Source organism: Corapipo altera, unplaced genomic scaffold, assembly GCF_003945725.1.
Source record: "Corapipo altera isolate COAL_440 unplaced genomic scaffold, ASM394572v1 104, whole genome shotgun sequence".
Lineage (NCBI taxonomy): Eukaryota > Metazoa > Chordata > Aves > Passeriformes > Pipridae > Corapipo > Corapipo altera.
This window is the reverse complement of record NW_020884920.1, coordinates 1,787,512-1,802,670: the sequence shown is the minus strand read 5'-3', so window position 1 is coordinate 1,802,670 and position 15,159 is coordinate 1,787,512. Positions and strand designations below refer to the sequence as shown.

General features: G+C 44.4%; 2 protein-coding genes across 2 annotated transcripts in view; one reads left to right on the top strand and one right to left on the bottom strand.

Moving 5' to 3' along the window:
• Window positions 1-1,660, top strand: part of ADAP1 (ArfGAP with dual PH domains 1) — a 51,343-nt gene extending 49,683 nt beyond the window's left edge. The window contains exon 11 of the mRNA XM_027656554.1: window positions 322-1,660. Coding sequence (XP_027512355.1) covers window positions 322-350 — 29 coding nt within the window. The 3' untranslated portion in view covers window positions 351-1,660. The remainder of the gene's footprint in view (window positions 1-321) is intronic.
• Window positions 1,661-2,983: 1,323 nt separating this feature from the next.
• On the bottom strand, window positions 2,984-14,795 carry GET4 (golgi to ER traffic protein 4). Its single transcript, XM_027656555.1, has 9 exons — window positions 14,576-14,795; window positions 10,517-10,595; window positions 10,020-10,101; window positions 9,561-9,710; window positions 7,802-7,940; window positions 5,782-5,922; window positions 5,623-5,698; window positions 5,370-5,442; window positions 2,984-4,317 (listed from the first exon to the last, which is right to left on the bottom strand). The coding sequence occupies exons 1-9, from the start codon at window positions 14,776-14,778 to the stop codon at window positions 4,229-4,231; spliced, it is 1,032 nt and encodes a 343-aa protein (XP_027512356.1). The 5' UTR covers window positions 14,779-14,795; the 3' UTR covers window positions 2,984-4,228.
• Window positions 14,796-15,159: the final 364 nt, after the last annotated feature.

Here is a 15,159-nt window from a genome sequence, read left to right as displayed (position 1 = left end):
ATTGGGGATGCAGCGACATCGCTCCCTCCTGTATGATGTGAGCAGGGCAGCCCATGAACAGTGTCAGGAGAGGATACAAAGGCTGTTTGAGCAGAGAGGGGCTCACACTGGGAGGAGGAGGATGATATCCTTCCCTCTTTGTTGCCTCTGGTGTGATGCCCATGGTGCTGTAAGGATCAGTCGTGCAGTTATAAGAATAATCGGAGCCAAGGAGCATCAGCACAACAAGAACCATTAACAGGGTGGGCTTATGCAGGGCTGCCACTGCTTCCCACTGCTTATCCTGCTTTTAACTTTATTTTCTCTGCTTTTTCCTTTCAGTGGAAGCCCATTTCAAACATAAACCTTAGCTGGGACTGGCTGGGCAGACCTGAGGAGTGAGCTTCTGTTTACAACACAACGTGGTTTTATTTGAAATGTTTAAAATAATAATTAATAATAATAACAGTAATAATAATAATAATACTTCCCTTTCCCCTCATCATTCACTTGATCATGTTGGAAGCTGAGAAGGACGGCAGCGGAACTTTGGAGAAGATGCTGATCCAACTTGAAATTCAGCTTTGTAGCTGCTCCATGGGATGGGACAGGTGGTCCTACCCCCCCATCACCCCACACCCATTGGAAGGGGTGTCCCACCCAGATTCAGCAGGATGGCAGAGACTATTGGTGGCTCATCCCAGGGGGAGATGGAGCTTTTCCACATGTGCAGGTCCCTGGGCTCTGGAGCTGAGCATCCCCTCAGTCCCGGCTGGCTGCCAGCCCTTTCCAGGGGGCTGTGAGTCCCCGAGCGGTGACATCCTCGTGGGATGGGAAATTGCAGCCTGGAAACACCTGAAATGGTGCTGTGCAAAACGGCTGGGCCTCCCCATGGCACTGGGGTAAATGATAAGTAAATTACCTCCCTGTGGAGGGGTGGTGATGCTGCACCTGGACAGGGTCAAATGGGATTTAGAAATAGAGGAAATGGGCATCATCAGGCCCATTACTCTTAGGGACTTGCAGGGAGGAGGGGAATCAATGGGGACAGAGCAGTGTTGCCCCAACCCTGCAGCCCTGCAAGGGAGACACCAACCCATGAGGTGATGATGGGGAAGCAGAGCTTTGGGGGCCAGGCCTGTGCTCTGCTCCCTGGGTCATTCCTCTGTCATGGTTGCGTGGGGATTGCACCCTTTTGGGAGCCTGGTATGAGTTGGGGGGGTTGAGCTTTAGGTGCAGTTTTGCTGACAGGCACATCACAGCCTGTCCCAGCCCACCCCCAGCAGGCACGTCCCTTCTCCAATCTTGGTGGTTGCACTTTTTTCCCCAATAATTCTCAAATTTTTTTTTGGTTGATTTTTTTTTTTCTTTTCCTGCCAAGAAGAAAAAAAAAAAAAAAAAGCTGCTTGAAGTGACGTTTCAGCGCGGTGTTGAGCACTGTAATTCCTGCAGTCGGGGCGGGCGGGCTGGGACCTGCACACCAGGTGCTGGATTTTTACCCAAAAATGAAATTTCTGGCGTCCACAAAAGGACCAGCCCCGGACACGGACCCGTCCAACGCGTTCCTTAGGTTGGTGTGTGTAACTGAGAGCATCTCATCAGCTGTGTGCATTCGTTCTGTCACTGGTAAGACAAATGTGGTACTAAATGTCATTTGAACCAATAAATTATTATTATGTCAGAGCCGTGGCCGTGTGGTGCTGGGGCAGGGGAGGGAGGTGGGGTTTATAAAACAGGCAGAGCTCTTGGGGTGTGAGACACCCACAAAACCATCTTCCCCACCCTGGGCTGCTCTGTGGGGTGTTGGTGAGGAAGAAGCTGCACATAACATATTCCAGGTAAATATATTTCATGCAAGCTACACACATTTATGTGTATTATTTTATATATTATTTGTGTATATGTGTGTATTTTATAGTGTAGATTCTCTATATTTTCTCTGTAATACTCCTCTATGTATGCACACACATACACATATATATACATGGATATACATATAGTCATACTAGTTCTTAGGATTATAGACATAAATATTATGAAAGGGTTGTTGACTATTCACAGACACAACTATAAACTGCATAGGAGATAGAGCATAATATATGTGTGTATGTATGAACTGTTCATATGCACACATGCATGTATATATAGCACTCAGATACATACATTTAATTTACAAATATATAAACTAAATGTATTTCATACACCTGTCTAGAGACATTTTTATAATTGCAATTTTATAAAATATGTAGTTATATAAACATGCATGCTTTTTATATAAGTATATAATTTATAAACATATAAATGTAAGAGGAATATATTGCATATAAACACAAGTACAGCCACATGCACAACTATAATGACATATTTAATTTGTATTAAAAGTATTTATAAATGTTGCACACACCCTCAGGCTCACTCATCCTTACTTACCAACCCAGGCATGGCAGAAGCAGGGAGAGGACAGACTGGACTCATTGCTTATGTTTTATAACTAGCTGTAAAGATTGGGTTTTGTGTATGTATAATTAAGAATAATATATTATAAATTATATGCCATACAATTATTTAATTATAATCTAGACAAAAGGCTGTTTATATGTGTGTGTATATACACAAATGTAACCTCACACTGGGTCATATATGCAGGACAGAGGAGGGGACACTGCTGCTGGACACCTGTGGACACCTTACACCACCCATTCCTGGCAGCCAAAGGCAATGAAATGATGTGGTTCCAAACCTCTGTCGACATTCCAGATCATTTATTAAATGTCTGCAGCACCATCCTGGGTAGGCAGCTCTGCCTTAAACTCGCTGTAAATCAAAGCAATCCACCTCTTCTCCAGACATTCCAATAACACCCTAGAATTATGCCTTCACTGCACAAAGGTGAAGCTGCAGCACTGAGGGCTGGATGACCCACAGTCAAATGCAGAGTGGAAAAAACAGCAAGGAAACTAAGATCCCTGCATGGAAATCTCCCAGAAAGCAGCACTATTGCACATCCTGGTATAAAGTGTTTATTTGAGACTTCACAATTAACACAAAGTCTTCCTGTCAATGCCTTTTTTTTTTTTTCATACAGTCAATAAATTTGTATTAATCCCTCCCCCATGCATGATTGCTGTTTATTAATCTAAGCTTTTTTATTTTCATCGTGAAAAAATAAAGCATTGTTTCCCCACCCTTTCATCTGTTCCCTGCACCAGACTGTGCTGCATTACAGAGGAGATGGAGAACGGCTATGCCTACTGCTGGGGGGTGAAGTTACTCCATTATTTATTGATTTATTCTTTTTAACAGAAAATGTTAAATGAATCAATCACCCAAGAAAAATAAATATATCATAAAGAACCAGGAGTTCTGCAGTATCCCTTTTCTTTACACACAGCTCAGTTCAAACACGTACACTGCTCACGGCAAACCGTGTCACTCACTGTCATGCCGTCGCCTGGACGTTGTTATGGACTTAAACTGAAAAAGAATCTGTTCCAAAGGAGTAGAGCCACAAGCCAGAGGAGGTATTTTAGATGCCAAATGGAAGCCAATTACCTACGTTCCACTGATGGGCTTTTACTCAAGAGCAATTCAAATCTTGTGCTTTTCAGGAAGTATCGGCTAAAAACACACGTGTGGGCTCGGCCCGAGCCAGACCCTGGGGAGAGGGACAGGCAGTATGAAGGGTGTGCATGTTACTCATGGCAGTGGAAGCGAGTTCTTCTATCAATGTCTCTTGCATGTGCATCTCAAATTATGCTGCTTGGCTCGTCTCGCAGTACTTTTGGCACCAGCCTCGCAAATAAATTATTCAATTGCTCCCCCTGCCTTTCGAGATCTTCCTTGGAGAGGGCAGAGGTCAAGGAGGCTTTCTCATAACAGAGACGGTACTGGGCAGGCCATGAAGGACAAGACCCATGTTTATGCTTTATTGAATTACTGTGCAAAAGGGAATACTGCATCAGAAACCGCAGAAGACTATATTTTAATCAGTCACCAGCCGCTGCATCGGAAACCCACTAACAACTGCTCCGATTGGTTCGTTTGGCTACTTTTTGTTGGTATCTTTCTTTTTTTTTTTTTTTTTTACATAAATAATATAGACCGACATTATAAACATTTCAGCAACCATTTCTAAAAGACCAGAGGAGCCCTTTGAGGCGCCAAGAAACAACCGCAGGATTCAAATTCCAAAAGTGTCTTTGGAGTCATCGAATCATCAGATTTACACGGCACCCAATGACAACAACATTCAGTCGAGCTCGATAGGACTGCTGTCTTCCTGACCATCTTCTGTGTCATCATCTTCTCCAGTTCCCATCAGGCTGTTTAAAAGATTTCCTAGAATGAAATACAGGACAGTTAAAATTGCTAGTTTTACATTCTTGTCTCAAAAACTTTTAACTGATCTCCTTCCATCCTGCTATGGTGCAGATTCCTGGAACAAAAAAAAAACAAACAAACACAAACCAAACAAAACCCAACAAGAACAAACAACCAAAAAAAACCCTAAGAGGAGAGTGTTTTTTGAAGCAAGACATTAGTATTTTCACACTGGTGTCCATTAAGAATATTGATTTGGGAAGCTGCACACTGTTAGCTGTACACAGGACTGCTGCTGTTTACTGATACTGTTCCTTCTCTAACAATACACTGGAAAAACCCATCAAAGTTACATATTTATGTGCTACACTTGCACCCTGAGGGGAAAACACTCCCAACCACATGAACAGCAGTGAAACTCTCAAAAAGGCAGCAACAGTCCTGCATCACGCTGTAAAAAACTTGTTAGAAATTCAAATGCACTTAAAGGTGCCAGAATTGCTGAAAAGCAAATTACAGATGGTAAAAACGTGATGTTCGTGTTTTTTCACCAAACTTTGGGTATCAGTGAATTGATATTTGTAGTTAAAGCTTCAAGTCAGTTTACAAACAAAGAAGCTTAGTTCTCAAGGGAAAACATTCAATTTTATTCACCTTTTACTCAAGAGCCAGGAAATGAGGGCTGAAATTCTCAATTCCCTTTCATTTCTTGTAGAAGGGCAGTGTTAGAACTCTAACAGAGCCCCAGACTCGACTTAAGGAAAATCAGCCACTGAAGTCTGAGGAAATTAAGCTTTAACACCAGTAAGATGCTTCTTTACACTAGGAAGTTATACCACAATGTCAAAAATTAACCATAAGAGTCATTTTCGTGCTTCTCCCCTTCTCAAAGATGAGAGGTCTACTAACTCCACCAAACTAATATCACATGCAACCAATTAATCCTGTATTCTATAGCAGGGACTGTTTCTACAGGCTATGGAAAGAGCTATAAATTAATTAGAAAACAGATTATGTTTCCAGCACAGATGTTTTATGTAAGTCTGGTGGTCCCTACAAACCAACCATACCTAGCAATCCTCCGTAGGACGAGGTCTGCTTGGGTGGAACTCCAAAGAAAAGCTGTCCTATTCTATCTAGGTACTGAAACGACACAAGAGGAAGAAAAATGTCATTTATTCCATTTACTGGTGGAAATACTATGGGCAACAGTCACCCACACAAGGTAGATCACCAACTTCTATTTACAAGTCACAAAACAGGAGACAACCAGCCATTATTTAACTAATTCAGGAGGTTAAATCCTGTTTATGAGTAACTCACCTCATTATACATGGGATCCCTTTTCAGTGAAGGTTGATACTGTTCACACAATACTGTAAATACTGTTAGTTTTCCTCTAGAAAGGAAACAACCAAAAATGTAATCTCGGTAACAACTGAAAAATAAACCAAGAACAACAAGACAGAAATCAGACTGTACCCATCAACTGCCAACAAGAGAAACCAGATGAAGTTTAGCAGTGGTTGAACAAAGGGTGGGCCCTTCTCTATCGAAGGATGTTTCTGTGTGTATGTCGTAAAAACAACTGATGCGCTGGTCTTATTTTTTAAGCAGAGAAATCTGAAAAAGGAAAGAGAACAAGGCAAGTTAAAAACAAAAGGCAGAAAAACAGTTTCACAAGCAGAAAGAAAAAGGGAAGCCAAAAGCTCAACAATCTACTTCATTTGTGCACAGAGGCCATCTCAGGCTTAAACTGATGGCAAAACCCAACTGGTAGAGATGTACACCTTTGGGAATGGTCTGGCCATCAACTGAGGAAGGGGAAAATCACTACTACGATACACTGTGGAATAGGCAGGTTGGGAGGGAGAACAGACATTAAATAATAAAGAATGAGTTTAACCAGGATTTAAGCAGCTTGTACACAGGATGGTTACTAATAGAGAGCATCAATTTAATCAAAACATGGAAATACTGGCTACCCTGTAATTCACATTTAACATGATATTGCATTTACTGGTCCAGAGATTACTATGCTGAGGCAAAACCACATCTCCTTTCAGTATGTATCTGTCAGTGTCCGATGACTCTGCCATTCTTTTGGTACCACCTCAAAATAACGTGGCATCAGGACCACTAATAAGTTCAACACACATGCCTAAAAGTCTCATAATAAAGCTACACTTCGAGCTTTGTCCCCAGTCAACAGATCGATCCCCTGAACCGATCAAATCTTCGTTCAGGTCCAGTTAATTTAACTGGCAAACTCTGCCAGCCCCATTGGCCTAACGGGCCTTTATGTGGGACAAATGCTGTCAGCAGGGTCTAGGAAGGTTGCCACGAGCCATCCTATTTTTGATGGCAGGCTGGCCTCTAATTGTGCACCCTCACATGTGCAAGGGTTTGGGGTTCTTTTGCCTCACTGCTAGGCAAGGAACTGCAATTATTTTCATTAGAGTATAAACTGCTATGTAAGAGGATTTAGCACAGTATTTGAGATATAGGCCAGTAAGGGATGCAGTAGTAGTGCTGTGTAAACACTGAAAAAATAGTCTCTTACTCTTAATTTCTGCCCAGAATTTCCCCCCCCCCGAGCAAAGCCCCATAAAATTGCTTAAGAGTCCTGCTTATACTGGATTTCCATAAAGGATTTGAGCTACTGCTCAAAATCACAGCAATCTATAGCAACCAGCTATGGAAAGGAGGACAAATCTGATATGACAGCTCAGTGCTGCCAAAAGAGAGACAAACTTGCTCGCACCTCCTCCCTCTCCCCCAACACCTACTCTCTCTCTCTCCCTGACTCCCTGCCACACAGTCCTGTCTCCACCTCCTCCTCAGACTCCTCCATGAGCTGCTTTCCCTGACTGAAGAAAGCCATCAGCTGATTAAACACAGTAAAATTGGCTTTGTCAACCTTCATTCTACATGAGCTCTGCAAAAGCACATAATTGCATTCCCACCTCCTACAAAAGAAATGCCTGAAGTAAATGAGAGCCAGCAGCAATTCTGTCAAACCAAAAGCCATAGTGCTGCTGCTCAAGGACCAGGGTGACCAGGATACATTGTCTCTGAGGATGAGACTGAGAGCAAGAACTGTGCTAAAGGTAAATACAGAGCCTGCTTAGGTCCAGTCTTTGTAAGAACATCAAGGTAAGCCCTAACTGGACATAAAGTGGTATTAACAAAGCTAAGAATTGTGCTTTCAGGGTCAAACAGATTGCATTAATTCTTCAGGCAATTAACAGGATTTCAGATTTCAACCTAAATACGTTGGTTGTTTGGTTTTTTTCCTCTCCAATCTGACCAATTTAACACACCAGTTTTCAGACGGTTTTCTCCTGTTGTTACCACACAAAATGACTTTCAGAAGCTCTGACCAGTTACACAGTTTCTTTCGAAAAGGACACATGGTTAAACCCACAGTTATCCTGATTAAACTGGCCCCAAAACACAATGTGGTCTCAGCAAAATACTTGCACAGAAGTTTAACACCTACTGTAGTACTGCCTGAGCTACAAACATGTCCACCTCGCTGCGGTATCCGCGGGACGACGAGTATTCTACCAGCATATTTGCACAGCCCTCACCATCTGTGGAGTGCAAGAAGTGATACCGAGATTCACTATAGTTTTGCTCTAGAAAAAGAAAAAAAGAAAAAGGCTTTTAAGAAATCAGTTCATCATACCTGAGGGCAAATCCAAAATTTATCAGGCTTGTACTTTATCAGCTGGTAAAAGAACAACAGTTGCGCACGTGGTATATAAACAAGACAACTAGCAAAAAGTTTATAAGTTACAGACAACTTATAAAGGGAAATAATAATAAATTTTAACTTAAATACATTTGAAAAACTGCTGTTAAATACAGTTTATTCAATGCTAGTTACCACTGGTTTGAACTTTGGTCATATCATTTTATCTAACTGCATGTTGACAATTCACATGCTTTCCTCAAGAAATTCCACATTAGACCATGTGCACCAAGAAGTCAAACAGCACCTTCAGCGTCCTTCTTTCTAAGTGCACAGAAAAAAGGCATTTCCTATTTTTAGCTTAGCCCACTCTCGCTATCAAAATTAAAATTGCTTCCATATGCTGAACAGAACAGCAATTATACAGGAAAAAGGTGTAAGAAATGGCAATGATTTGTTAGAACTTGAAGCAAAGCGTCGTGCAAAAATCACTGCAATGACAGAACCTGAGAGCTGCTAACTCTTGGAATTTGAAAGCTTTGTTTTAAAAATCTGAGTCTTTTCTGATGAAACTCAAAAAAATACAGACTAAGGAAATGTAGGCATTTTGCTCTTCAAGAGAACAGTGAGCAGACAGCTACAAAATGGAGATTTTTACTTTCAGAATGCAACTGTTTCTTATCCTAATTGTAGCTCAGCTTCTAACTCAAATGCTCTGAGGAAAATCCTCCCTTTCTGGCTGGCAGCAGCCATCAGGCTAAGGTAAGTCCATGGGAGCAGCTATGGGATTGCCTGTGGCAAGCAGACAGATGATGAGCTGCAGTGTTGACCATTACTGGGTCAGGACTGTTACATGAAACCACAGTCATCACTTGGCAGCTACTGAAAAATGTAAAATAAACGATCATTTTGCACAGTTACTCATGAGAAACCACAGAAGAAATGGCATGTATTCAACTGTTCTCAATCACCTTTGTTATGTTTTGAACACGAGACTTCAAAAACTGGCTATCATCCACAATTAAAATAATTATTTAGGTCATTTTGTGTTTATCTGACATCCCATCACAAGTGATAAAATGGCTCACAAATAAAAGGCAAGAGCATTCATTCTGGAATAAGCCTGCTGGCCAACTTCTCAAGAAGTACTTATTTACAGTCCAGAGACTGTTTTGGATACCAGGTGGAGTATTTCAATCTTTGTCATGTTTATCCAGGATTTAAAAACAAAAATCCTCACCAACAAAACAGCTTTGCTCCCCAGCAATTTTCCTCCTAATGACACAATCAAACTACCTCAATGTCCAAAGATTCAATCTGTCATTTATAGAGAGCCTTACAGCAGTTGTGTTTTGAGGTTTGCACTAATGTAGAGCTACAGCTCCATTTTTTTTCCTGTTAGTAACATTAAGATGATGTTATTGCAAAAATCAGATAATGGCAGAACTCAATGAATCACTTCTATCTCAGCTTCCTCAGATCATTTCCAAAGTAGATCTCATACAATATCTTGCTTTCAATATTTTCAAAGGGAAACACAAAAAAGTCAGTACATTTTTCTTACCTTTCCACAGGGTAATAGCTAGTAACTGGTGTAGTTTTGGATGTCCAAGTTTTCCTGATCCCCCACTGGACCATTTTAGTGCTCTGGATACGAAAGCCACTCGTTCAGGAGAATTTGGATCCATTAAACTAAACAATTTAGCCAAGTTTTCTAGAAACAATAAGATTCAAAAATATTTAGCATTAAGAGAAATAACATGATCTGCTGCTTCTAGTGCATTTATAAGATACATCTTTAAGACAGGCAGCGATGTTAGTTCCAAGCATGCCCACAAAGTTATCAGGAATCCATTATTCTCTAATAAACTTTCCCCTCAGTCCATTTCTATGGGGAAGGTAACCCTGAGCCATGTGGGAATGCATCCAAACAGGATTGCAGCTTTCAAGACTATTAACAACAGTCACTGTGAAGGGAAAGCACAGCTAAACACCATCAAACCGAGTGCAAAGGTCACCTCACCTAAAAGGTCTTCTGCTACTTTTGCATCCGATTTCTCCAAGGACTCCAGAACCAGCATGGACAGATCAGCAGCACTGTTTTGCTACAAAACAGACACACAGTGGCAGTGATGAACGTATGAGCACATAAAAGAAAACATCAGCCAGAATTTTGGCAGCAGCGGGTTTAATACTTTTATCAACGTCTACAGCCAAGGCACAGCATCAAGTCTCAGCCCTCCTTTATAAAAAAATTATAGTAATTTGATGGCATCAAAAGAGAAGCCTCCAGGAAAGCAAAACATGGTTATTGTTTGGAAGCTCACAAACACTTCTGCTGCATGTTCCAGTTTGGCATAATCCTTCTTTGTGGAGAAAGGCTCAACAAAGAGAGAAAACAAAAGATTACAAAGCAATTAGCCCAAACATTTATCCCTCAGAACTCACCATTCATCTCTCAAAATCTTGGAATAACAACCCCCTGCCACCCAAACCACACACACAAAACCAGTGACTTACTTGGTTATGACTGAAGAACAGCAAAGCCCCTGAATACATAAGTTCTCTTGCTTCTGCGTGTTTTCCTTGTGACATATACCTGAAAAAATACCAAAGCCATGATAAAAATTACCATGAAGTTAGTTATACTTAAAGGATTCAAAGATCACTAAAATTTAAAATAAAGGCAACAAAGGATTTATTTTGAAATCAGGTTAGTTTCAATAATGATGTAGCTTTAACTGCAAGTTGCAATTTGTTTTCTGCTCCAGACTTCATGGAACAAAGCAAAGGATATAAGAATGAAAACTGAGAGCTACGAATCTGATTTGGGCTGGAACAAAGAAAAGGCAATGATGCCAGGGGTTCACCTGAGTAAAACATGCCAATGCACTGAACTACACCACTCAGAAGGTGACTTTGGAGCCTTTACCAAAGCCATCCCAGTGAAACAATTTTTGGAACAGCCCCTGGAGAACTCACACACCCAGCACTGCCCAAGTGACTCCAGCCCTCTCCTCGCTGATGTCTCCTTTCCACTGGTTTAAGTCTCTCTGACCATTACAGCTCTGCCAGGGGACATCAGCCAGCAAGATTCACCACATGACACTTTAAAAGAAACAAATTATAATGCTTCAAAACACACCTGCTGCAGCTTCCACCTTCCTCACTTAAGAGTTAACCAAGAAATGAGGAATGAAAGAACTTGTTCTCAACCTCAGGAGCCTCTGAGCACACAGCTGTGATTGCAGCCTCCTGCACATCATCACTACCAGTAACCAAAGCTCTAGATTATAAGCACAGCATTTCCCATAAAAGCCCAGTTTAGGTGTGGCAGCAGACATAGTTTCCAAATTCCATTTCTCTTAACTGCTTCTCAAGAAGTTTGTGTTCTCAGTAGTTAATAACAGCAGCTGATTTTCTCCTATCAGCAGAGATAAACTGACCATGCTGCTTTAGTACCTGCAGTGTTTGGTTTGTCCTCTGTGCCACACCTGGCTGGGCTGTGCCTGTGTCACCCCTTTCCATTCCCTGGGGGTCAGGGCAGCCCTTCTGCTCCTGCAGTCCCAAGATCCCCCAAGGTCACCCAAAGCCTCAGAGTCCCCGTGGGGTAACAGAGGGGTTGGTATCTCTGGGGTGAAGCAGTCAGGGGGTGGTGGGACAGAGAGGGCATGGGGGGTGCCACACTAACAAGGGGACAACTGGATGAAGCAGTGCATCCCAAAGCTCTTGTGCTGTGCCCGAGATTCCTGTCACACGTGACAGCTGCAGGAACAGGCCCTACTGGTAACATCACACAGACAACAAACAAGGAAGGAGACAGTCCTCCCATCCTGCTCAGCAGCTCCCACAAACCCCAAGGTCTCTTATACAAAGTAGCAGAATCGAAACAATAGTGGTGTGCTGGAATAAGGATCCTCAACAATTTGGATTTGCAACCAGCACGGTGAATGTTCCTCATGTGAGTCAAACAGATCCACAGCTCCAAGGTTTTTATAGTTGGGCTCACATCCAGGTTTGCTTCTAGGAGTTTGACTCAGTGTGGATTCACTTCCACAAGTTCTATTTCCAGCAGACTCACAATGCTATTTGGGAGCTCTTAATCTGGGAATTATTACAGAAGATACTAAAAGATGCTGAAAACGGTTTCACGATCTAAAATACATTTTAAAGTGTTAGGGTTTTTCTAAAAGAACTTTTATAAGAAAAGTTCTATTCAGTAAAAAATAAATATTGATGGCACTGCTCTAAATGGCATTTAGGACAATGGAAATCCTGGAACATATTATTCATACCAGAAAAATCATTAGCAATGTCAGGAAAATAGAAATTGATGTCACAAGGATGTTACACTTGAAGGTTTGACTCAGTCACCAAATCATGAAGAGAGAAGGGTTTAGCCCAGCCAACCTGGGGAGTGACACCACCAGCCCAGGTGCTCCTCTTCAGAGGAGCTCAGGGTCAGGCAGGAACAGCAGTTTTCCACCTGCTCTGTGGATCACAAGGAGGGATAATAACTCTGCAGGAGGCAGGCTTATGGTAATCTTTCCTCCTCCACTTCTTCCCCTCCTCCACCCTCAAATTCATCTCAGTGTATAAAACTGAGTCAGGATTTCAAGTTTAACCTCTGACAGACCAGACTAATGTTTTACAGCCCAGTGTGTTCAAAAGGAATAAGCACTGGCTATCCCAATCACAATTCCAGAGCTGAGGTCATCCCAATCTGTGTTAACGTGTCTCTGGAAAAATGCTGATATTTAACACATTTTACAGAGGACTGACAAGAGTATCCAGCACTTTCTTTTGGCTGCAGTGACTTTCCAAACAAGTTTCACAGTCACATTTCACCTTTTTGCCTAGAAGGAAGCCCTTTTCCCAGCCATGCAAATGTCACCTTTTCATTTAATTGAGCACCTCCTGGTAGGCAGAAAAGGCAGAATTTTTGATTCCAAATTAATTCAGGGAGGCTTAAGCAAAGTATGTGAGTTAATACATCCAGAGGACTGGAGGAGAAGTGACCCGCTGAGCCAGGACTTTTTGTACCACTGCAGACACCACATCACATAATCCCTACTATAAAATAGGCCAGGCTTTGTCTTAAATTTAGATTTATTCCCAAATACAATTTAAGTCTTAAGGCCTGGATGGTGCCTCGCTGATCCCATCAGAGGGTCATGGCAGAATGAACTGCTTTAATTTGATGGTACACGGGGGCAGGGCAGGGCAGGCTGTCTGATGAACACTGGGAGCAGAAATAGGACTGTGCATCAAGGACTTTCTTCCCTGGCTGCCATTTTTCTGTGCTTTGTCACAGGCCTGTTCCTATCCTAACTCAGATGAGGTCTGAGGACAGGAGTCAAAAGATGGGGAAGGTGGAAATTTCTTCACAGAAAAGGTGGACAAGCATTGGAAGGGGCTGCCCAGGGAGGTGGTGGAGTCGCAGTCCCTGGAAGGGTTCAAGAAACACTGGATGTGGCACTGAGTGTTCTGGTCTAGTTGACGAGGTGGTGACTGGTCAAAGACTAGACTTGATGACCTTAGAGGCCTTTTCCAACCCAATGGATTCTGTGAAGGCAATTTTCCCTCCTGACCTCTCCCAGCAGAGCCACAAGCAAAACAAAGCTGGGACCAACCATGGAAGCCCCTGGAACAAACACCTTATTCTGTGCCCCTGAACACGAGGGTCTATATTTTAAATGGTGATGAGAGAAAGTGTGACCACTGCAAGCTGCAGTGAAACATAAAATCTGAAAATTTTGCAATAAAAATAATTTCCTTATGACATAAGAGGCAGCAGCAACATTTCTGAATAAATGCCCAGGCCTGCTCTACTTAGTCTCCCTCACGTACACAAATACTACATCAGGTAGAATTTACTCTTAAAAACTCCTCCATGCAGGCGATTTTAGCCACGCTGAGCTGCGCCTTTCCCTTTCTGACAGGGTGGCTGTGCCCTGTAACAAAGTAGCCCCGTGTCCCGGCCGAGCAAGTCAACCTTCAAACCCCGAGACCCTGACACAGCCCCTGCGCTGACATTTGGGCCGAGCTGGCAGCGCAAGAGGCCGCGAAGGGCTCAGCTCCAGGACGGCCCCGCAGCCCGGGACAGGGGCGAGCCCCAAGCCGAGCCCCGGGGGAAGGCCGGGGGACCATCACTCGAACTCGCCGGGACGTGGGGCCGCCGAGAGGCACTGGGGAGAAGGGGGGGTTAAATTCCGCGCTGCCCGTGACCTCTGGGCAGTTTAACGCAACAACCGCCGCGCGTCACCGGGGCAAGGACCGGGCAGGGGCCCCGCCGCTCCCTCAGCCGGGCTGGGGTCGGGGTCTCCCTCAAGCCCCTCTCGGAGCCGCCGGGGCAGGGCCGGCCCGGGGGGACCCTCCGGCCGCCGCTCCCCGGCCCGGGCCCCGCCGCGCCCGCCCCACCCCGCCCCCCTGCGGACCAATCAGGGAGCGGGACTCCGAGATGGACAGGAGTGGTGACCAATGGGAAGCGGCCGCGGGCGCGGCGAGCGACGGCGGAGCCCACTGCGTGGGAAGGCTCTGGAAGGCCGGGCGGGGGGGGGCGGCGCGGCCCAGCCCTACCTGAAGAACAGCGTCCGGTACATTTGGTGCGCCTCGTAGTAGTCTCCCTTCTCGACGCTGGCGCGCAGCTTCCCCTCCACGCGCTGCACGCCGCCGCGGTTCCTGCCGCCGCCGCCTTTCGCGGCTTCCTGCTCGGCCGCCATGATCGCCGCCGCCATCAGCGCGGAGCACGGGGAGGGGCCGTGGCGGCGGGGGAGGCGCATGCGCACGTAGCGCCGGCCCCTCGCTGCCCGACTTCCGCCCTCAGGGACGGCGGCCCGCGAGGCTCATTCCACGCGGCTGCGCGCGGCGTCACGGGGGCGGGGGGTAACGGTAACGGCCCCGGGAAGGGCGAGCAAGGAGCTCCCGGGAGCGGGTCCGGCACCACATATAAAAAAAATCAAGGAATGGGTGATGGAGCGCAGGCAGTAACGCTGGCTGGGCGCTGCTCTGGCTCAGGGACGCAGGCGAGGCTGGGGACAGGAATGAAACGACACCCCCCATACACATTTCACACAGATGAAAAGTCATCCAGCAACTACCAAATTGGGCTTTTCTTCAAGCAGTTCAATGTGATGTTTATCTACTCAACACATGCTGCTCCT